This window comes from Perna viridis, chromosome 3 (assembly GCF_037379345.1).
Source record: "Perna viridis isolate PV_CMFRI_1.1 ecotype Kerala chromosome 3, ASM3737934v1, whole genome shotgun sequence".
Lineage (NCBI taxonomy): Eukaryota > Metazoa > Mollusca > Bivalvia > Mytilida > Mytilidae > Perna > Perna viridis.
This window is the reverse complement of record NC_142447.1, coordinates 179768-205162: the sequence shown is the minus strand read 5'-3', so window position 1 is coordinate 205162 and position 25395 is coordinate 179768. Positions and strand designations below refer to the sequence as shown.

At 34.2% G+C, this 25395-nt stretch overlaps 1 protein-coding gene across 2 annotated transcripts in view; it reads left to right on the top strand.

The window, feature by feature from the left end:
- LOC148620548 (cell adhesion molecule 1-like) overlaps nucleotides 1–25395 on the top strand; it is a 34948-nt gene that overhangs the window by 8185 nt on the left and 1368 nt on the right. The window contains exons 2-7 of one of the 2 annotated variants that reach the window (XM_088574183.1): nucleotides 9718–9833; nucleotides 10657–10867; nucleotides 16469–16492; nucleotides 17472–17774; nucleotides 18099–18122; nucleotides 21976–22129. In XM_088574183.1, the coding sequence (XP_088430309.1) occupies nucleotides 9718–9833; nucleotides 10657–10867; nucleotides 16469–16492; nucleotides 17472–17774; nucleotides 18099–18122; nucleotides 21976–22129 (832 nt within the window). Of the gene's footprint in view, nucleotides 1–9717; nucleotides 9834–10656; nucleotides 10868–16468; nucleotides 16493–17471; nucleotides 17775–18098; nucleotides 18123–21975; nucleotides 22277–25395 lie in introns of those variants that run through there. The other variant, XM_088574182.1, reaches the window with a different exon arrangement.

Below are 25395 nucleotides of genomic sequence, written 5' to 3'. Positions count from 1 at the left end.
TTTCATGCTTCATTTAGTTTTAGTGTAAAATTACATGCTTTAGGGTTCATACTACATGTATTTTAGGCATTATCTTGAGGTTATGCTCTTTCTACTATGGTCTTGTACAACACACCTGCTTGTCGTCCGGCTCTTGTAGTTCCAGTTACACCGAGTAGAATTTGGCCACGCTTCCGGCTCTTGTAGCTAACTACACCGAGTTGACAAGTAATCAATTAGTTAGAGCATCATTTCAAGCTGCATTACTAACAATGTTTTTCCTGCTCTTGTAACCTATGCTGCACCGATACATCTATTCATCGGATCTTGTAGCATGTTCAGCTGTTACACCGAGTTAAGCATTGTTAGTAAGACTTTCAATACTGAGTCTGCCCCAAAGCCAAACTTGATTATCAAAATTAATGTTTTCTAATGGTAAGATTATTATTTTGTGTAACGATATTGCTAAACTTTGTATATATGTTTTGTTTTGAACTAGTAATAGACTTGTTAACCTTTAACTTTAGTTGGGTTTTAATTATTTTGACACGAGGTAGTGAATACATGTATATGATAACAGATTTCCTGCAACAGATCACCTTTTCACTTCAAAAGGCATAGGCTGATAATACAGATCAGACTATTCATATGAACAACACAACAACTAAAATACTATAAGGCGGTGATATTCTTAAAGTCATGGCCTAACTGAGGTAGGGGGAAACAATGCAGTCAAGCTATTCGCAGAGGGCCTGCAAGTATTTGTGCAGCTATTCATTTAGTTCATTACGAGTCGTCATATGGAGGGTCAAGGTAATTAGGTCGAGGAATGTGGATGTAGGACAGGGCTATACAATTCACCGGAACAAATACATTAAACTAACTAGGATGATACTTCAGTCTAAGTCACAAGTCATACATTGTACATGTAGGTGTCCTGTAGTTATCAGGAGAACTCCCTTCTCTTTTCATATCATAGATGGCACGTTAATAACTTACGGTTACATCTAATTCTGATTTTAACGACATAAAATCTATTATCGCTTAAAAAATGTTATCACTATTTCACATACATGATACAAACATTACATTGAAATAAAAAATCAGTTGGATAAAATTGACCCTGCAACAATTTTATTTGCTTGATTCTTATATGGACAGCCTCTTAAATGAAGATTGAAAATTTGAAATATTAAGGTGATGTGCCAATAGCGTGCACGTATCAGCAAATATTACCTAACGTGGTTATAGTGTGACAGCAGTTATGTTCATTCATACTACATTATATTATGTACCAAATTGCAATACAATGTACAGCCGTTGCATTCCCACGAATGAAAAGTATTTCACCCAATCATCCAAACAGAAGTGTATTCATATTCATGGGCGAAATTGATTTCATGTGTTAGGGTAAAGCATCACAATTGTACATGTAATTTGAGCCAATTGTGCACCAGTACTAGATGACCTATCATAAGGCAGCTGATCTTATCATGCAAAGGAGTATCATTTAGCCAGATTCTTTGAAACAATCCTAGATTCGGTGATTTTATACATCGTTTCAACCCCAAAGAATTTGAGACATGCACATTTAAGTTGTCCTAATATCTTGACCTACTCTTAGAGTTTGGTGGAAAAGGAAAAACACATCACCTTACTACACGACATACCCGATGACTTCTCATTTCGTATCGTCAAATTTCCTTTCATCTGTGGCAACATCCTTACAACACCTGCGCATAAGTTTTCTAATCATAACTCATATGATGCCAGTGCTTGCCGAAACTACGCGGACTTTTTGAACAGTGCTAGACTTTTTACAATAAGGATTCTGGAACAGGGTAATGTTGCTACAAGATAAAGCCATCACTTTTTTATAGTAGGCATTCGTTTACATCATGAAACCGATTTGTTTACCATATCACAGTTTTTTCTTCTTGCGTTTAACCCAGACATGGTATGGTATGAGCAACTCGGTGGATGTTTTCAGAAAAGTAGATGACGTTTACTCTACTGATACATTAGGTAAATGCTCCCAACTTTTCGTCAGGCCAGGTTGTTTATTTACCGATTGTCTTTGCATGTGTTATTTTGGTTATGTGTGTCTACCTTCCCTGTCTATAATTTATCATTTATCCTTGGATTATATTCGTTCGAATCCTGGTTTTCACGATTTTCATAAAATGAAGAACAAGAGGAGATCAAAATAATCAATATAACTAACACAATGAAATACGTTCACATATAAAAACTGAAAGTAAGAAAAGGCATGTCCTGATCTGCATTGGTACCCGTCACATTAAAATTAAATTTGCAATATATGTAATTGGAATTTTTGTTTAAATAAAAAAGGGATTTGTAGAAAAAAATTATTATGAATTTATTTTAATCGTTTACATTTTAGTTTTCAATTATCCTGATAAGACTATCAATTTGTAATGGAAAGAGTAATCAAGGAAGCCTAGTTTCTAGTAAAAAATATAACAAAGGCAATTCAGGGACAAAGACCAGACAGAGAAAACGACAAACACACAACAAAGAACATGAAAGAACGAAAATAAATACGTACAAAGAAATAAAAGTAAATGAACTACTGGGACTCCACTAACGACCGGTAGCACAGGCCAGGTGTAATTATCATTTAAATAAATGAATTATTTTTTATATAGTTCACAAGATCTTACCAAATCATTTTTATCATACAAAATGCCATAAATAGTAACTAGTTTTTGGCACTGTTGTAGATTTTATATAGATTTGTTATACTGTTGAGGAAGATTAGGAAAGATTAGAACACGTTGAATATTCGCACTGCAGTTTTTGTAACTTGTGATATGATGTTAATTGTATTTAAAACTAATTTTACGATAAATTGGATTTAATTGATAGGTTCATTGATATCCTACTTATTACTAAGTACCTTCTGAATCGGTTTTATGGATTTACCAGAATGTCTACTAGGTGCATTCACTACCCATTTATAGATTATTTGTATTTTAAACAGTCTTTATGGCGATTGTATTTTAAGTCAGCCTGAAATTGGATAGGATACTTTACAATTAATTTTTCTATTCAGAATGGTAACAAAATCACGTAAACTCTAATGATTTATTATATTTAGTATTCTCTATGCCGCTTGATATCAATTAAAGGATTTCTTTGGCAGGCATTATTTGAAATCTCCGGAACAACAGAGCAAAGTTGTGATAATTAGATTTCAGCTGTCACTTTCAATTCTGTTTACAATGACTAGTTGTAGGCTTCAATGATTATTTAGATGGAATGAAACGTAACAGACTTTTGTGGATAAGATTAGAACATTTTCCAATTTAGTTTTTTTAACTTTTAGACGGGGTAAAGCTCTTATTAAACCACATTTTACAAGAGGCAGTCGTTCAGAAACCAACTGCGCTGATATTAATCTTTCCGTTTACAATATCCGACTGTGTTACTGTAAAGTAAATTTTCCTCATTCAGTTTTTTTTTTATACATTTTCTCAAAAGAACGAACTTGAGATAAAGGATACTACAGACACTGTGAAGTCAGTCTCATATCTTGACCTACACTTAGAAATCGATGGGAAAGGAAAACTATTGACCAAACTTTACGACAAACGTGATGACTTTTCATTCAGAATTGTCAAATTTCCTTTCATCTGTGGCAACATTCCTTCGGCTCCTGCGTATGGAGAGTTTATATCACAACTCATACGTTATGCCAGAGCTTCTCGAAACTACGCAGACTTTTTGTATCACGCTAGAACTCTAACAAATAGGCTTCTGGAACAGGGTTATGTTGCTACAAGATTGAAGTCATCACTACAGAAGTTTTATGGTCGTCATCATGAACTCGTGGATCGTTATGGTGTATCCATCAGCACCATGAAAACTGATTTATTCAATGGGTCATAGTTTTCCTTTTCTCGTTTGTCTACCCCGGAATTGACTTTTTATGAGCATCTCGGCGGATGTTTCTAGAAAAGCAGAGGACGCTTACCCTACCGGTGCACCTGGTCCATGCTCCCAGTTTTTTGTGGAGTCCGAGTTGCTCATTTACTTTTGTTGCTTTGTATGTATGATTTTGGTTGTTTGTGTTCTTTGTTGTGTGTGTCTGTTTTCCATGTCTGGTCTTTGTCCCTGGATTGCATTCTTTTGGTTGCCGCTATGGCTTTGGTTCCCTTGATTACTCTTACATAATTGTCCTTCGAAATACCATTCAGAATACTTAAGTTGATATTGCTGAAAGTTTAAAAGAATTGAAATATGCGTTTTAATAGCATTGTTAAAATATACTCACTGTATTGATCGAGATTATCATGACTGCATTCAAAGAACCTTGTTATTGTAAGTTGAACGCACATGTTCTATTCCATCACTTGTAAAAAAAACAAATCAAGAGAGATAAAGAAATTCGAATGTAAAAAAACTACCGATATAGATATAGATAAAGCAGTTTGTCATATAGTAACCAGTTTTGTTCTGATTTCTAAACTTGGTATTGATTTAGGAAAGATTGGATATACTACAATGCCCCTATACGACAGTTTGTATTGTTCAATGCATATATCCCATTAAAGATTCGTCTATATAAAGCGAGGAAATAGAAAATTTCATGAACTAGCACAGACAGACAGATCCTTAATGATTTCACACACTATGTTTATAAAATGTCAAAATCCAAATTATTATCATGCCGGTATTTAAAAAGTAAGCATATTGACACAGCTGACCCCTACCCTTGCTTGACTGTAATGAATATATCATGATAAACTTCAAGACTTTATATCCTACATTATCCACTACAACATTGCTGCTATTTACATGTATAAACATTATTTAAGCAAATGTTTTTCTTTCATGATATGTAAAGTAAAAACCTATCGGATTCATATGATACATGTACCTTGGTTCCCTTGATTACGCTTTCACACCACTGGGTCGATACCTCTGCTGGTGGATTTTGTTCCCGAGGGTTTCATCAACCTAGTAATACAATTGTTTTTTTTTCTTAAATTAATTGTTTTAGCAAGAGGAATGAAAGAAAAACTGCCTCGGACCTCGCCCAGTATAAAAAGGTCCGAACCTGACATCAGATCGGACACTCTGTTGCCTTGTAAGTATGTGGTGTCCCCAGATGGGAATCTTAGCACACTCACATCTGGTATGGAAAGTGCCCCGAACAATTCAACTAAAAGTACGCAATCACACGTTCAGTCTGCAGACCATCTATTCCAGTACAAAAATTCTGACTATTTTAAAATTATCAAACCATGTTCCATCACTTTAAACGATATATTTGACTACAGCGATGACGAACCACATTGTACCATATCAAAATGTGGTATTTAAAATTGCAAAACAAGCAATATTCTTATGACCGATCCTTACTTCTCCAGTTCCATTACAAACAAAACCTTCCGTACAAGAAGCCACGTTGACTTAAGTTGCAAATCAATAAACTTAATATGTGCAACTTATGTGGTTTAATATATGTCGGAGAAACGCAAGAACGATTGAATAGAAAAGCAGAGGACGCTTACCCTACCGGTGCACCTGGTCCATGCTCCCAGTTTTTAGTGGAGTCCGAGTTGCTCATTTCCCTGGATTACATTCTTTTGATTGCCGCTATAACCTTTGTTATCTTGATTACACTTTATTATTTCTCACCCAATATGGTTTATCATTGAACAAGCGTAGAAACAGTGAGTCATAATTCCAATATTGCAATATAATTGACACTGTACTAATACTAAGAACAAACTAATAAAAAAAAATATAACATTTTTAGTGTAATTCACATGGATGTTCAAGGCTGCGTACAAGTAGCTCAACTAGTAGTAAATAGTATGTTTGCTACTGTTTAATACTGGCAATTGAATAAAACATGTATTACTGCTAGCTAACAAGTTCAAAATAAATTCAGTAATACAATAATACTAATGACTAAATTTTGAACAAGAATCAAATAAAAAATGGAATACCAGACTTAAAAAAATTTAAATGCAATTCTCCTAACCTCATAAAAAAATCGATCTTCTCGTGTTGCGACCTAATTTTAGGTAAAAACATTATAAGAAGAGATAGTCAAAATAAGAACAATGAGTTTCACTTTGTAAATGCAGGCAAACAACTCAAAATGCATCAAAGAATCTCTGATTGTCCTAGGAAATCTTTCAATAACTCAAATCAGCAGCATGATAATGCCGATGTTGACTAGATTGTCCGTTTCATACCAGACTCGATGGCTCTTAGTGATTGAGTAGAAAGGTTTTTTGTTTAAGAGTAATCAAGTAAACCAAGGTTATAGCGGTAATCAAAAGAAAGAGCAGACATGGAAAACAGAAATACGCAACAAAGAACATAACGTAACTAAAATCATACATACAAAGTAACAAAAGCAAATGAGCAACTCGGACTCCACTAAAACCTGGGGGTATTGACCAGGTGCACCGGAAGGGTAAGATGGAAAGATGGAAGTTGAAAAGATGGATGATCTTTGTTCCTTCCAAATGGGATTAATCTCAAATTGAATCATTTTCAACATACACGTATATCATCCTCTCTTGTTAAAGACAAATTTTTACAGTAAAGTCAACTCTGACATTACTTACGAAACTTCCTCTTCATTCTAATCAACAAAGGAAATCTGTTATCAATCCAAAATCTCATTGATTTCCTAGCTATCCGTTGAACCTGCCAAAGTCAATTTGATAGTTTAAATAGAAAATCCATGAAGAAGGATAATTTGAATCCTAATGATCAGGATGTTGCCCTCCGCCATCTCAATAGAAAAAAAAATATCGCGTACTTAGGCTCCCTATTAGATCTTTATAAAACATATAGATGATTTTTAGGGATCTCCCTTAAGATGATGAGCATGAATTTTCTTCTACCAACTATGTTTCCTAGGATGACTTTTCTATTCTTGACAATGACTGTAAAATATAAGAAAGCAAATATCCTCATCAGTTTTTGTTGTTGTTGAAAAACTCAGATATGTTCATTGTTTTGTTTATATTATAACCCCTGTCATACTCCGACATGGAAAAATGAAATTCTCAAATAACATTTCCTGAGACCGCCGTATTTCTATCGGAGACAAATATTTTTTGGTTACCTGGGGGTGTAATAAATTCCTTCTTTGTTACAAAACAATATATTCTAGCAATGTTTTGGATCGAGCTAGAATTTCGCTCAGTCAGGTATGTCTATGAAAAATGTGGATGAGAAACACCATAGAGAGCAGTCCGTTGGTTTTGACATACCATCCTCATAATGTTGCCACCTAGAAGAGTTTGATACGCAACTACAAATGCATAGTCTTCAAAAATGAATACATGTCATCATTATTATAGGGTTTACTTCACAATACTGCATTCAGCAAACCTGCAGTCTGAAAACCTTGTTACAAGCTTTTTCAAGACTGCTATGACACCTCAACTTGCTTATTTGTATCTAGTTCACTTTTGCTTTTAAAAAGTGGCTACAATTTATTTGTCTAATATTCATAGCCCTTATTATGACACGGTAAAAACAATTCTGTCAGTGTTTTCCTTCGGAGAAAGTAAGCAAGCGATACATTTGTTCCGCGAGGGTATATTTAACTTCGATTCCTGCACTCATTGGTAAAACTACTTTCGTACCAAATTAGACGTAAACAAACACATTCCCTCGATATTATTTGAAATTAGTGTATATATAATAAAACTATTTAATGATTTTCTGAGGCACACAAGACTGAATATTTTCGTGGTAGTTTAGAATGATGTTATTTGGTATAGACCATAAATCAAATCAGATTGAATCAAAGGAAATTGGGACCATAGTGACACTTTGGAGTACGGTTGTAGTGTCCCTGTGGCTTTAAACCGGATTTGACATCATATGAAGAATTCGGTGAGCATTTCTAGAAAAGCAGAGAAATTTCTCCTACCGATAGGCTAAGGTCAGTTTTTTAGTCTTGGTTGTTAATTGAATCTTTAGTGTCGCTCAATTTGAGTGACCTTATATCCAAATATATTCACCACCAAGAGATAAGACTTGATATTCTAAATTATTGACCGAAACTTGCTGTAGTATTAAACTCAAACCACTCAGTCTTTATTTCTTTTATTGAATTTGGTAGAACTTTGCGGCGCTGGATTCCTATTTTGTGCCGCAATGGGAGAGATAGGTGAGGCGCGTTGAAAACCTATATTTTACCAACCATTTCGTTTGAAAAATCTGTACCAAGTCAGGACCATTGCGGTACCAGCTACATCGGTGATGTAATATCTATTTTGTCAGATTCATTATGACTTGACTTGATAATGGATCGGATTAGCGTTCGATAATTTTGTTGTTACCCTTATTTAGAATGCAAAATGCACATGTTTTGTTATCACGGTAATTTTTCGCGGTAAACCTAAAACAAATAGATATTGTCGTTTTACAGTTATTTTAGTTTACAAAATACGACCAGATTTTCGCATGTCCAACAAAGTTTGTATCTAAGTTAAATAGGCATATTCTTACGAATCAATATCTAAGATAACTTTTTCTAAAGGTTGTAATCATTCACTATTATAGGACGGTTAAATTGAAATCATCTTATTCAGGATTCTCAAGATTAGCCATATAAATAATATTCAAAATCCCTTTGAAAAGCAATTTGAAGTCAAAAACACTCTGCAGTCGTTCATCTGATGATATATACATTTATGCGGAACATTTATATATGAATGCTATGTTTGTATTGTGAACCACAAGAATAGTATATTGTAAAATTTTCATCCTTTCTGTTCATAACAAAATATCCTGTTTGATCTTCACGCTGAGATGGATTCTAATAATCACTGTTGAAGAAATGTTGTTCAGTTGCTCTTTTGGAAAAGTACGCAGGTAATGAAGGGTAAATACAAAACTATCGAACACATAAACGTATACATGAAAGGTAATAACAAAATTATCAAACCAGTGAACTCTAAGTAGTATAGGAATATTCTAAAAGGAAAGTCCGTATCAAAATGGCAATATCAGGGTAAAAACCGGAAGGTTGGAAACCACCGCAGTGGTATTGACTTCGTTTAACAAATTGCAATATCAAGGCGAAACCGGAAATTTGTTTACCATCGCATTGTTACTTGGTACAGATATTTCCGTAACAACAAGGTTTTATAATGCACCAAATTTCCAAAAACACAATATATATCAATGAGATCAGGATATCGGAAACACAACTTTTAAGGCAGTTTATGAGATGTAAATTTATTAACCTTGATCCAAAGACTTATTTCCTTGGCAACGATGGAGCATTAAATAAAAACATGGCATCTTCGACACAATGTGCAGAGTGAGTTTATATGTCATTGCACATAAAGAGGAAACTCAAAAATATCTCATTTGTCATATATATCGCACTGTGATGACTACTTTCGTTGAATTTGAGGTGAAGGTTTAAAATGGCGGAAAAGCGTTATTAGTAGTCGCTTCCATTTCTAGGTCTGTTAGATATATAAATAGAAGCCATTCTGGAAATTGAGAATAATTTATGGAAAAGACATGGTCCTTAAAAATTTCTTCTTTAAACACAATCGATATTAAGAACTTGTAGGTGAATGTATGTTTACCGAGCTTAAACTTTATTGCTGTTGATTTAAACATTAACCTGAAAATACAACTGAATTCAGAAAGATTATTCCAAAACATCTTTTTGAAATGCTACCTTAAAAATTATAAAGGTAATTTTTTCTTTAACAGTTTGGAGTATGGCATTAGTAGAAAATCTGAAGCCAGTATTTAATGATACACCTGTGAATGTGACATTTTATAGAGGAGAAACTGCAACATTACGATGCTCAGTATCACAAGGCAGTGTACGTACATAGTCATAATTTTTTAAACTTTTAGTAAACCACATGAGTAAGAAAGGTTACATTTAGATGATTATATGACTTAGACAATATACTGGTTAACAAATGTTACGCAATCTATAAAAAAAACTGTCAAATGCTCATATACAAAACAGGTAAATCGAAAATAGAAAAGCGTCAATGAAAGCAGGGTAGGGTATCAAATAGAGTAAGTTCATAGGCATAACTTGTTCAAGAACATGAAAACTGACAAGGACACAAGCAACAAGAAAGACAAAAATAAAAATACACACATGGAGACAAGCAGTGCACATCAAAAAAGAAAAACGGGATTATACGCAGGTGCTCTGGAATGGTGAACAGTTCTTATTACTTGCTAGACATCTGTCGTACCGTCTGATGAAGGTCATATCCGGCAAAGACGTTTTTATCCTAAACCTTATTCAAAAACATACTCTATACAAATAAACACACGTCAGAATATACCAGCAACTGTTCCTTTTTTACATTAAGTTATGCATTTTTTGAAAGGTCGCAAAATACCTGGATATGAACCTTCAATATGAAAAAAGAAATATACAAGGTAAAATATCGCCAGACTGGACTGACACAGAACAGCGCTAGATGGATGAGTGTTCTTAGTAGCCTCTGTACCACACTAGCACCAAGTGCATCAGCAAATTTAGCAAATATACTAGTAAAAATAAAGGGTATTAACAATTCCTAAACATAATGAAAGGCATTGACTAACTATAGCCACAAATGATATCTGTGATAAGTTTGCAGCTACCTGTACATCAGACATGTTTTATTTGTTGTTTTGCAGGTTGTTTGGAAAAAAATTGGCCAGCCGAATCCTCTGACAATTGGACAGTTCACATTTGTAAGTGATCCACATTATAGTGCAAAACATTTTCCTTCTCGGAACGAATGGAATCTAATAATTGACCATGTAGAACCAAAGCATGCAGGGCGATACGAGTGCCAAGTCAGCGTAAAAGACAATTATATTAGATATGTAGATCTGACTGTTATAGGTAGGTGAATGTACAAACATTTTGGTAAAATTTAAGCCTAATTTAAATAAAATTGGATTTAATGACATGATCAAAACAGAAATTAAGCTCGCTGATTACAAAAAGGTGAAAACAAACTTATTTACATGTAGACGTTTACGTTAAAAGGTTAAAACTTGTAACTATGCAACTGCTGATTTGTTATACTTGGGATAAATCTTCCATGGAGTCTTAGGTGAAACAAGTAAATACGTTCACGTCCGGGTATTCACAGAAGAATGAAAGTAATTGTAATTAAAACAGAAGTAAATTTGTCTTATGATTTTATATTGTGGTGGAGTAATCAAGGGAACCAAGGTAATCAAAAGAATGTAATCCAGGGACAAAGACCAGACATGGAAAACACACATACACAACAAAGAACATAAAGTAACTAAAATCATACATACAAAGTAACAAAAGTAAATGAGCAACTCGGACTCCACTAAAAACTGGGAGCATGGACCAGGTGCACCGGTAGGGTAAGCGTCCTCTGCTTTTCTAGAAACACCCGCCGAGTTGCTCATAAAAAGTCAAGTCCGGGGTAGACAAACGAGGAAAAGAAAACTATGACCCGTTGAATAAATCAGTTTTCATGGTGCAGATTGATACACCATAACGATCCACAATGATGGTTCATGATGACGACCATAAAACTTCTGTAGTGATGACTTCAATCTTGTAGCAATATAGCCCTGTTCCAGAAGCCTATTTGTTAGAGTTCTAGCGTGATACAAAAAGTCTGCGTAGTTTCGGCAAGCTCTGGCATAACGTGTGAGTTGTGATATGAACACTCCATACGCAGGTACCGAAGGGATGTTGCCACAGATGAATGGAGAGTTGACAATTCTGAATGAAAAGTCATCACATTTGTCGTAAAGTTTGGTCAATAGTTTTCCTTTACCATCGATTTCTGAGTGTAGGTTAAGATATAAGGCTGACTTCACAGTGTCTGTAGTATCCTTTATCTCAAGTTCTTTTGGGTAGATGCGATGTATCAAATCCCCGAAATTAGAATTGTTTAAAGATAATACGTCATCTACATAACGGAAACTGAGATTGAAGGATCTAGCCAAATGATATTCTTTCTTTCTGATCAGATCAACTATAAAGTCAGCCTCATAAGAGTGAAGGAATAGGTCAACAAGGAGCACAATTTGTTCCCATTGGAATGCCGACCGTTTGTTGAAAAACACGTCCACCACACTGGACAAATATATCGTTGATTAAAAATTCCAGCATTTTGTAAACATCTTCCTTTGTATATTTGGAAGATGATTTGGAATTATTTCTTACAAAGTATGAGGAATCTCTACCAAGAACTATATTTTTGTATCTAGGTGTACGATCTTTTTTGGGAAAAGAACGATGTATAATGTTTTTAAGTCGGAATTTTAACTGAGTATGGGGAATACAAGTATACAGTGTTGAAAAATCATAGGCTTTAATGCTATTATATTCAGATAATAGTCTTGAACTGATTGTCTCCAAAATATCTTTCGAATTCTTCAGGATCCACATTGAATTAATACTACTACGGGAGTAAGAAGTGTTGTGGTAGGACTGCAGACCCTCTTTGACAGGTGTGAGTAACCACAATAGTACGTACAAAGCAACAAAAAGTAATGAGAAACTACCCTAAAAACTGGATGCATTGACCCAGTGTATAGGTAGGTTAAACGTTTTTTGCTTTTCTAGAAACACCTACCGAGATGCTAATAAAACTTGCACGTACTATTTTGTGGAGCATCAAATATCTTTAGAAGAATTGACAATACCAATGGTACAAACAATGGAAAATTTATCGACGAGACATTTCCTGGGACGTCACAACAGACAAATAACACGAAACAACTAATAATTTCACAAATAAAAGCAAGCAGCGGTAATCCAAATATAACATAGGTGAACTCCAGTATTTCGGAAAAGGGAAGGGATTTTATGTACCGTGTAAAACTAAGTACAAATTAACTGTAACAAGGTTGTGTTGCCACAAAATATGCCTTTAATTACACTTTTACTATCGACATCATAATCTCGTTGGTCATTATTGTGTGCCATCACCATCATGTGATGATAAATCACCTTTTTTTTTGTTTTACCACAATTTGACGATCATATCAGCAATTTGGAGAAGTCTCTTGAAAAGGCGAGTACGCTGAAAATCTAGAGATAAACCTGCAATTAACTTCTAGGTTTTGGTGAAATTACTTTATGTTATTGTCTAGGGTTTGTCTTTGTATTATTGAAAGCATGGTGCTCGTTCTTATCATGTTCTCCTTGTTTTATTTTTATTCGCAGTAAGTTATTTCTTTCAAGTCGTTTCTTTGTCCCTGGATTACGTTTTGTTTATTTCCGCTAGACCACTTCTAAAGGAAGTCCAACATTAATAAGGAATTTTCAATATTATTGTAATATACGAAGCACAGAAATTATTCAATTGGACTGGTTTGAACCGGACCGGAACAGCGTACCAATTTTTGACTGATATATATATATTTTTAATTTTGCATACCTTGAAGCTTTGTATTATATTTACACCAATTTTTTTGGTGTTGAAGTCTTCTTTTTAATTTTTTTTCTGGATAACATGTAAATACCTTATACGTGAAATCACCGCGATGGTCCTGAATTTGAACAGGCAATTTCGATATGTAATGTGCGGTTTATAATGTACTCCCGCTTTCATTAGAGATATATATTTCCGGTAGAATTAAACTGCCACCGATCAAAATTGTGCACATGATGACGAACTGAAGTCAGCACTTTGTCATCTTATTCCTTTCCTCTTTTGTCTTTCACGGACTTCACTGTTTATGAGCATCTCGGTGGGTGTTTCTAGAAAAGCAAAAAACGCACTGAGTCCATGCATCCGGTTTTTGGGGGAGTTTCTCATTACTTTTGTTGCTTTGTACGTACTATTTTGGTTTATTTCATGTTCATTGATGTGTGTGTCTGTTTTCACCCTCTGGTCTTATTTCCTGGATTACATTCTTATGATGCTCACTAGAATCTTGTTTCCCTCGATAACTTACAAATAGTCATATTCCAAACACGGCATTCAAAGATTTGCTCATCTATTATCAGATAAAGAAAATGCTTTTGTAACAAAACACCGATTTTTAACTAGAAACACTCTAATGCAATGTTATTAAAATGTTTCTGTTGGACTGTTGGAGGATAGACGTTTCAACATACCACTGGAATACGAATTGTGCGCCCCTCTTGATCGATTTGTTTCTACATGCGTTTGAAGCCAGGTTTTATAAGCGATGATACAAATAAAGGAAGTGACTATCCCAGTTTTCAGGTTCAGTTTCCGCTATACAGATGATTTATCATCTCCGAACAATTCATTCTAATTTAAGTAAAATGAGGCAAATAAAACCTGAAACTCTCCTGAAGAAACATACTTTCTGGTGGTTTGGTCTCATCGACTCTTGTCCTGCATTAGTAAGGAATTATTGTTAAGACTGATAACATTGGAAAATCTACCGGGGGACTAAAGGTCTTTAATGATTATCATCATTATAAAACTAAGTACAAGCGTCAAGTTTTATCTCGAACAACTACGGTTGTCTTGTCAGATAGGTGTCAGTCGATTTATTTCGGGTCATATGCCACCTACCCCCACGTTAACGAATTCCAGATTTGTAAACAGAAGCTCATCTTGTTATGCAAGTACCTTATGTCTGGTGTATAATTAATGGATTATTGATAAGTGAAAACTGCTTACTATAGCAAATCATATCGTCATGTATCTTAATATTACATTATGCCTATACCATAATATGAATTGAAAAATGTAGCACCGTCCCATCTACATCAGCTAATCAGGTCTATTAATTCTAGAAACTTGAAGTATGTTTGCCTTATGGTGCAACCGTTTGAATCTAGGGAGATAGAATTAATTTGGTTGAATCTTTAAATGTGGGATACTGAAAATGCATGATCGAAATTTTCCTGAAAGAAAAGATAGGACATGCCATATGAAATAATTAAAAGGCAGGTTCCTTTTTTTTGTTCATATTTTACTGTTGTCATGTTTCAAAACAAATTTGAGGCATTCTGTACGGAATAAGAGGGGGAAAAAAGAAAAAGAAAAATAAGTACTTAAATTTTCTTAAAATAAAAGGCAGGATAGAAATTTTCATCTTAAGGCATCCCAATACAAAAGCAAATGGTTTCGAGACCCAGGACTTAATGATTCCACTGAACATTCTGAAGTTTAAAAAAGAGTCGGGCACTGATTTTGTAAGAATAAAGTTCATGACTTTAATAAAATCAACATATCATTCAGTTCCCTGTTCTGTCTTTTGAATTAATCATTGACAGATTCAGAGGGGCGGAGAAGACGTTCGTCTCCTTTTAAATTGTGGGGGGGGGAATATATATGCTAGCACGATATCTTGATTTTCCACAAAATTTATCACAAAAAAAAATTGCGCATCGCTTCGCTCGGGTATAAGTGATGTTAATATATTAATCTGAATATTTGTCAGCCCCTCCTACCCCAGGATGACCAGGATCCACCACTGCTGATAACGTCATTTTGGTAAAAAAATGATATTTTGGCCATATCTTTCTTAAAAAAGAAGCCGTGATTTTTTTTTAATTAACGACGCAGGCGAATGTTTTTTGTTACTTATTTGGTTTCCTATGATATGTAACTGTAGAGTTGCTATTTAAGCTCCAAAATGAAGATGCAATCCGGATATTGATACTTTTTAGGACATGACAAAACCAAGTAGACAAAACCAGCATTCTCGTATTTACACATGTTACATCGGTTCATCGAAATGTATTTGGAATATAAAAGTCAACTGAAAGCTATGCCTTAATGTATTGATATAGAAATAGTATGATGAGCGTGGTGATTATTAAATTTTATCATTACTTAATAATAATATACCAACATCTCCATCTTTTTGAGTATAATTACGCAATAGATCCAGTAATGTCGAGTATGTGGTTTTTACACAGACTTTTTTTGTTGAGCGAGTATACTGTTAAATAATCTTCTAATACAAGGGAAAAATAATTACATGTTAAACATTTGTTGAAAGTTACCATAATTTGATTGACCAATAGAAAGTTTCTGTTTCACAGTTGGGACACTATATATTCAGTAAGATTTTACGTGTTGCGAGATAGTACATCGTACTAAATGTTTATCGAATATTACTTATATGCAAAGTGACGGGTCTCGCTAACGATACAGTAAGCGCATACCCTCTTGACTGATGGCATAAAGCTGATTAAACTATCTGACATCTAAGTATAGTTACACATGAATTTCTACTGTAGTCAGTTGTTCATATTCTTTTTTCGGCGACGATTGCTAGAACAAATACAATATTTTAAAAGAAGTTAGCAAATCGTGATTGGTATAGATTACTCTGCGCCTGATTACTGCCTAATGAAAAAAATACCTAGTATTGGCAGTAATAATGGGATTTGTATTTTTAACAATAAATATACACTCGGGTAGTTAACGCTGAGGTGACATTGAGAGTTATTCGTCATATGTTGAAACAACAAGATATATATTTGGCATTTGTTTTTTTTTTTTTTTTTTTTCAGATGAAATTCATCATGACAGTAAACGTAAGTATTAGATAAAGAGGTATCGGAGATCGTTGTTATAATCCTAGGTAAAATATATGGAGTAGTACAGTAGAAATCCTATGAAAAGAAGTTTGGGTTGGTGAAGTTAAAATCCTTGGCAAAGAGGTATGGGTTGATGAATTCAAATCATTGGCAAGGAGGTGTGGGATGGTGGAGATAAATTCTAAAGTAAGATGGTATGTGATGGTTTATATAAATTCTCATGTAATAAGGTATGGGATGGTTGAGTTAAAATCATAGGTTAGGAGGTATTGGATGTTGGATATATTCAAAGTTAAGGTAAGGAGGTATGGGATGGTGGAGATAAATTCTTAGATAAGGAGGTATGGGATGTTGGAGATATAATCATACGTAAGGATATATTTGATACAAAATACCAATCATTATTTCAAATTTTGATATGGTGCAAACGTATTTCAAGCTGTAGCCTTTCATCACCAGCATTAAAATCAAATACATTGGAAGTTCTAAATCAATGAATAATTATATGCAAGAAGTTCTCAAAACCAAAACTATCGAAATAGGAAACCAAACCTATCACCAAAATGTTCTACCATGTGCAATACAAGAAATGAAGCCTCAGTTTTTTTTATGTTGAGTTACAATCGCAGGCTAAAAAGGTATAGGATAGAGGAGTTAAAATTCTAGGTAAGGAGGTATGGGATTATGTTACTAAAATCGTATGTAATAAAAACAAAATTTAAACATTCAAGGTAGATAGAATCAACATGTTAATTTTTACTTTTTGAAAATGGCGCAAAATGGTATTAAAAACCTTTTAACTCCGGTACTTTCTATAAGGGAAATAATATGTTTGTTTTAAACCCATGTCGGATGTTATAAACCATGAAAAATCGAGCAAAGAGTGTACATGTTAACTTTCCACATAGAAGAACTATATAACGCAAAGGATTGGACATTCCATTTCACATGGTTGAATTGCCTGTTCTATTTTTAGATGTGTTCATAAATGGACCCCAATTAGTTGAAAAGGGACATCCTTTACGTTTGACTTGTAACGCTTCTGGGAATAAAAGGACCCCCACAGATATAAATTGGTACATAGGTGGTAAACAGTTATACAATGGAATGAATAGAAACGTTAAAATATTTACGTACACAAGGTCCGATGTTTACACATTGTTTAGTGAACTAAGGATTTCAAAGAGTAGAACAGATGACTCAGGCACGTACATGTGTCAAGCAGAATTCTACAGTGATGTTTTAAGAGTTGCACAACATAGGTTATCCGTCACAAATAGTAAGTATAACGTTTAGGTGGTTTAATACATTTATGTTCATTTACTTCAAGTAAACTTGATGGAATTATATGTTCGTTTGAGCCTTGTTTTCCTGTTGACATATTTAATGTAGAGTAAATATATAACCTTCTTCAGTCTGCTTATTACCAGTATCGATGCAACTGACAGTCTATAAATATCTATTTTTCTCCTATATATTTGTAATATTGAATTTGTTTTGTACAATTATTTGATTTTTAATTATAGAAGTTTTATGGAGTACATACATACATCCATAACAATATACTATCAACATAAAAAGGTTTTATTTAAATGTATTTTAGCTGAATCCAACCAAATAAAAAGAGGTAAGTACTTACTCAATCTATTTAACTGAATCCAACCGAATAATACAAGGTAGGTACTGACTCAATATATTTTAGCTGAATCCAACCAGACAAAAGTGGTAAGTACTGACTCAATATATTTTAGCTGTATCCAACCATATAAAAAGAGGTAGGTAAGTTAGTGACTCGTTATAAGAGTTGTAAGTTAAGACCTTACAAGACTAATACGTATTTCTTGATTAAAATTTATTAGCATTGTGTTTTTTCTTCCGGTTAGTTAAGACGTATTAAAAACAAATTGAAAAAAGTCGCATAGTCAGGATTTCGAGGCTACTAATCACTACTTCAAGTACATTTTGAGCACAATGCTACTTTTATCCATGATTTGTATTTGTTATATTAGATCAAGTTCAAGCTCAAATCAAAATTGGTGTTTTTGATATACAGAGCGTAATATCCTTTGTTTAATGTTGATTGTTTTGTTATCTTAATTTAATCTGTCTATTTCGAATAATATTCCACCATTTCCACATTGTCTACTTTGTTTTCATCATGATACTTTGTTGACTTGAAAGATTTATTGTGAATTGTTTTTGAAGGTGGCGTTTTGTGACTCGTGTCGGGTTGCATTATGGTTACTATACTCACTTGTAATATGACGGGTGTCGTTTGCGGAGCTAGGCATACTTACCTTTTCGGAGAATATGATGTCACTTTCGGATTTTTTTTGGGGAGTTCATATTGCTAGTGCTTTAGATGTTCGTGTAACATCTTGTTTTCCTTATCTTCAGTTTTAATGTGTAATCTATTTCAGTACACTGTGTATATAGATCGCCTTAGCTTCCTGTGTTCAAGTTCATGCCATGTTTGTTTTTTATTTTGACGTATTTAAATTATCCCACTGTTGATGCAGTAGTTTTTCTAACCGATATTTAATAACGTTTATTTTTGAAAATAAAACGATATGTCCTTTCAATTAAACATTTTACGCATTTTTTTGGCCATTTCATAACAGGTAAAACAGACTTTGTATATGACAAGTCAACTAGGCAGTGGGTTAGTATTTATAAATGACAAATCGACTTGTGTTATCTAAAAGGTCAAGTTGTATATCTGAAAAACCGACTTGTATTATGCGTTTAAATAAAATTTAAGCTTATAAAAATGGCGTACTCCTTGAGACGTTTAGTTTTCCCGCACGCAAGATACCTACACGCACGCTAAACGCTCACCAAACACACGATAATCGAACGTTCCTATCGTGCGTTTAAACGGACGATAAACGAACACTCCTAGCGTGCGTTTAAACGCACGATAAAAGAACGCTCACTGCGTGGGTTTAAACTCACGATAGACGAAATATGAAAAATAGTAATATTAACAAATAATAATGAAATGGAAAATAGAAAATTGAAGTAATGAAAATATATAAATTAAATATAGCAAATAATGGGAAAATAACAGTTAAAACGAAGAAATAATCGAAGTACAATAATAAACGAACGCTCGTATCGTGCGTTTAAACGAACGCTTCTATCGTGCGTTCATCATGCGTTTAAACGAACACAAAACGATGTGTAAACGCACGATAAACGATGTATGAACGTTAAAATGGGAAACGTAAACGTATCAAGGAGTGAACTATCTAATGAAACGTAAAGCAGATGGCTGAAATTTGACAGAATTTTCATTCATTGAATTAGCATGAATATGATGACGGTTAACATCCGTTCGGAAAATTGTATGCTTGGCGAGCACTATTCTCTAGTTCAAGCTAAACTCGCGTAATAAATTTTCTTTTCAGGTAAAGTACTGTTATATTGTCTTTATATTGGTACTAAATTTTGAACTAAATATTTCAAAGCTAAAATACTACTTGGTTTTGAAGAGGACATATTCAGACTTACGTCTGAACAAGTTAAATTCCATCAGTGGCGCTATATCACCTTTGTGTACACGGAATATTCATTTTGCCTCCTTGCCTAGAAAAAATACAGTAAACAAGTAAGTCTCTGGCTCAAAATCAAGGGACATTTCAACATATAACTTTAAGTCAAAGAAACACACCATTAGGTGCATACATGCAGATGATTTTTGTGTTTATTCAACTAAAATTGGAAACATGTACATGCACATATTTACATATGTATGTATTTTTATACACGTGTACATGGGTATGCAAGTACTGTATGTACATGTAAATACTTATATGTATATTTATAGCATGCATGTGTAAATTTACATCATCTCAGGACCAGATGTTAATAAATAAATGTAAGTATGCAGAAGGGCGTGTAACTGTAATAGATATCATATCTAAAGGTTTGATTAAACGTCATTGTCCATTGAGACAAATAGGGTTAATATTTAATGCTATCGGTGAAATGAGCCCGTCCAAAGAAGTCATTTGAACAAATCTACATGTATTTGCTTTTAAAAGGTTGGAAATTTGTGTTCCTCATGATGCATTAACCGACATAAAACCATGAAGTTAAACATAAGAATGAGGAACAGACAGACAATTATAACATTCAACGGTACATATTGAGTAATAGTAAGGATATAGGAATGATTGTCAAGAATAGGGGGCCGAGAACTACAAGTAAAATAGACACACAAAGGGGTATATTTTAACGAATGTTTCCCCACCCGGAGTCTGTCTTCGACTGGCCCCAGTTTAGTTTATCCTTAACATAAAAAAAAATAAAAATACACATGATCAACAGGCGAATCATTTGAAGACAAAGCATCTAGTTCGTAAGATTGCAATTTTTTTAAGCAAGTTACATATGAGTACCTTCAAACACTGACACAAGGTCACCCAATATAGGTTTGTCCGTCAATGTATAATTTCCTTCGATCATGCGACGCGATTTTATTCTTATCAAGTTGAACATTCAACTGGTTATCATATCGTTCCGATGTTGTGTAATATCACACAGGCGGCAATCATCATACAGGCAATTTCGACATATACGTCTAGTTTTTTCTTCTGACGGCATCTCCATCTATTTTCAATTTTTCTGAATTTCCTCTCACCCTGTAACCTTTATCTTTTCTATCCAAATATAAAAAGAAAGCAGCAGGGTTAGAGAAAACTTCGGACTAACGACACTGTTTTCCGAGGATGTTTCTAACTTCGAAAAGGTAAACCGTCAAATGCCCACGTCAATCTCTCCCGATTATAGCCCAAGGTGATTCTCACAGCAAGATATTAGAAAATGAATCTGGTGGTCTTTTAAAGGTAAGATTTTCATCCATCGTGAAGATGTGTCAACAGTAGACCGAATATTGACTGGCTGCTTAAATACTCACTCTAAAAAGTATCTTAGCAATTGTGTTTGCTTTTACTCACATGTGTAAATTGGCAAGTTTTATACACAATTTGTGCATGTAGTATTTTTCGTTGTTTCACTATCGAAAGAAATATTTGCAAACAACTTTCTTTGATAAAAATACACTTTATATTCTCCCTACTGACAACAATGACGCAGACTGTAAGATTTTGTAAAGCAATCCGTCCTTCGTTCAACTCGTCAGTCAGATCAGCAAACTGCCTATTATTTTGAGCTTTACTTTTAAAAAGAAAATGAAACTTTAGTATGTAAGGACCCCAACAACCGTGGTTCTTTATTGTCAAATATCAAAGCCCAATTACAACTCCTGTTCATCGGTATGCAATGTTCTATGTGGGTGCTGCTGTAAACCGATTGAACAAGTTTGTCGTAGTTATAATCTTGTTTTCAATAGAAGTCAGTATATGAAGCAGAGACTCAACTTTGCCACTAATAAAATTCTTTGCATAAATTTAAAAAAAAAAGAACTCGAAAATGAGGAAAATGAATGTAATGTCTTCTTTATTTCTTTTTATCAGGAACACTGTATGACAGTTCCATACATCAGCCTGACCACAAGGAACTTCCTTCAATAAATAATACAGGAAACTCTTTTATAATAGAAAAATATCATATGGTCAAGATATTTATACACATGGTAGCATGGCATCACATCTTTCATATATATTTAAGGTATGTTGCATGATTTTTAAATACGTCGGTAACTGATAAAAGAAGTCGTATCATTTAAAATGAAATCCAAGTCAAAAAACATACCTTACAATAATAAAACTCTGATTACGCGGTGTGTGAACAAAGTTTCCTTCGCCCTCAACTCAAGCAACAATCACTAAATGGGTACGCACCGCTCCTTTCTTAAGAAACAATATGGTCAAAATATAAACAAAGTCGTCAAACAAGAAGTGTGAAAGTGTAAAATAATATCCCACGATGTAGCTGATCAAGTGACTTCGATAAGTAGTTGCAGAGAAAACTGTCGCATTGGTCGATGTAAAACAAAGATCATGTTTTGTATAGTGTAACCCCAAAGTTTTTTTTCCGATAAAATCCGAAATAGGAGCTGCATGATCGTTTCTTCGAAATCGTTTTGACGGTTTCTAAGGAAGATTGTTTCCCTAGTTGATTGATAAGAAAGCCCGTGTTTTGCATCATGAAAGCAAAGAAGTCGTTCATTTGAAAAATAAGGATAAAAAATTATCAAACACTAATCCAACCCAGAATCAAGTCAAGTCCAAATTCTATCTGACAAGATAGATATTCCACCATCGGAGTAGATGGCACCGCAATTGTTCTGGCTTGTTTTCAAACGAAATGGTGGGTAAAATCTAGATTTTACAGTGCGCCAAACACCCCCCCTTCCATTGCATCGTGAAAAAAAAACGGTGTGCTGTAGTTTCATAATCTGTAAATCAGTGGACACATTAGCACAAAAGTATTTACAAAAGCAGTCATAACTCATTGTTTTAGAAGGAACTGAGTATTTTTCAACCATGGATTGATATCTTTAAAAAACTTCGGTACCGACCTTTTGAGACACATTTCCTCATACTTCGAATTCAGAAATCTGTTATGCAGATAATTATGGTGTTCAAAGGAATCAGAGTAGTTAGTACTTGATCTAGCCTAGCGAATCAATTGTAAGAGTAATCAAGGGAATCAAGGTTATAGCAGTAATCAAAAGAATGTAATCCAGGGACAAAGACCAGACATGGAAAACACACATACACAACAAAGAACATAAGGTAACTAAAATCATACATATAAAGTAACAAAAGTAAATGAGCAACTCGGACTCCACTAAAAACTGGAGAATGGACCAGGTGCACCGGTAGGGTAAGCGTCCTCTGCTTTTCTAGAAACACCTGCCGAGTTGCTCATAAAAGTCAAGTCCGGGGTAGACAAACGAGGAAAGGAAAACAATGACCCGTTGAATAAATCAGTTTTCATGGTGCAGATGGATACACCATAACGATCCACGAGTTCATCATGATGACCATAAAACTTCTGTAGTGATGGCTTCAATCTTGTAGCAACATAACCCTGTTCCAGAAGCCTATTTGTTAGAGTTCTAGCGTGATATAAAAAGTCTGCGTAGTTTCGGGAAGCTCTGGCATAACGTATGAGTTGTGATATGAACACTCCATACGCAGGTGCCGAAGTGATAGTGCCACAGATGAATGGAAATTTGACAAAATATAAACAACATATGCAGGAGGTGAAGGTACATTGCTGCAAAGGTAAGGAATACTTATAATTTTAAATTAGAGTCGTCTCTTTTATCATAAATCTTAGTCCTGAGATGACCACTGTTGTCGAGTTCGAGACTCCAAATATTATTTTGAACAAGACGTTTTTGTTGTTTCCTTCATCTCAAGCTCTGTTGGATATACTGAAAGTAATCATTAATAAAAATAACGATTGTCAATGGGCAATACATCATCAATATATCTGTATGTAAAAGTGAAGGATTTAGCCTCTTAAAAACTTTATTCTTTTTGAGAATTTGAAGAAATTCAGTTTCCTGGGAATACAAAAACAAGTCGGCTAAGAGAATATCACAATTAGTGCCCATTGGAATGCCATTTTGTTGCTCAAAATAACTCCTCTAAATGTACAAATCTGTTATCAATGAGGAAATCAAGCATGCTGTAAATCTGCTTTTCTGTGTAGCACACTACCTTCTGAGATGTTTTAGAAAAATATGTGGTGTTGTAATTATATTAAAACATAATATCTCGAATCAGCAAAAGAATTTACGAATATGTCCTTTTATTGGAGATTTCAATTTGTCATGAGGCAACGTAGTGTAAACAGTTGAGAAGTCAAAATTTTCCGAAAACTACGAAATTTTAGATTTCAAGTAAATCTTTAAAATTTTTAAGTGTCCACATATGATAAATGCCACTATGAGAGTAGGTCGTATTGTAACTAACTTGCTTTTCATCTTTTACTGCGGACAATATCTTTGTAAAATCTCCTTCGTGGAGCAAGATGAAGATCCAGCCATACACCATTCTTTGTATGGGATCTTATGAAATTTGGGAATCCAATGCAAGTAAGGTAAGTCCTCACATTTTGTTTCGATGATGAGAGAAGACATAAAGGACTTACCTTAAATTGCATTACCTTGGGTGTTACTATCAATGTCCAATTCATATAATTGGCTTTACAAACAATTACAGTGTTTGAAACTTTGTCCGCACAGAGAAAAGATATTCGAGTGCTTCATGATCTTGAATAAAGACTTGGACTTGATACATAATGTGTGAAAGTTTTATTGAACAAATAAAAACAAACAAACAAACACCAAACCATCAAACAAACTCAATTTCTGTACTAACAGCTGTTGAAGAATTTTTCAATCTTACCATATACTTGTTATTACCGTAATGTTGAGCCAGAAAAATTCTAAAGACTCAATGATCAGTTTTCGCTGTATATATGAACTTTTATTGAACAGTCATACATTCAGGGATTTTATACAACACATCTAACCTCTGATAATTTGAGATAAAGGACACTACAGACAAAGCCTCCAAGCTAGATCTTTACTCTTAAAGATCGATGGAATAGGAAAACTCGTTACCAAACTATACGACAAAGGCGATGACTTCTCATTCAGTATCGTCAACTTTGCTTTCATCTGTAGCAATATCCCTTCAGCATCTGTGTGTGGAGGATAACAACAAAATTGTCGAATTGATAAAATCTAGGCAGTAGTAAAAAATAATATTCAAAAGGACAGTTCGTTTAACATATGACAATATCAGTGTAAAACAGGAACGTTGGTCCTCACTTGGTATGGGCATTTCAAAATGAAAGGTGGGTTAAGTAAGGTTTTATAGTGCGCTAAACCTGCCACTTTCATTACGGTTAATTATTGTCGGTATATCTCAACACTAATGTGCAGCATAAAATTGCCACAAAACGTCTTTAAC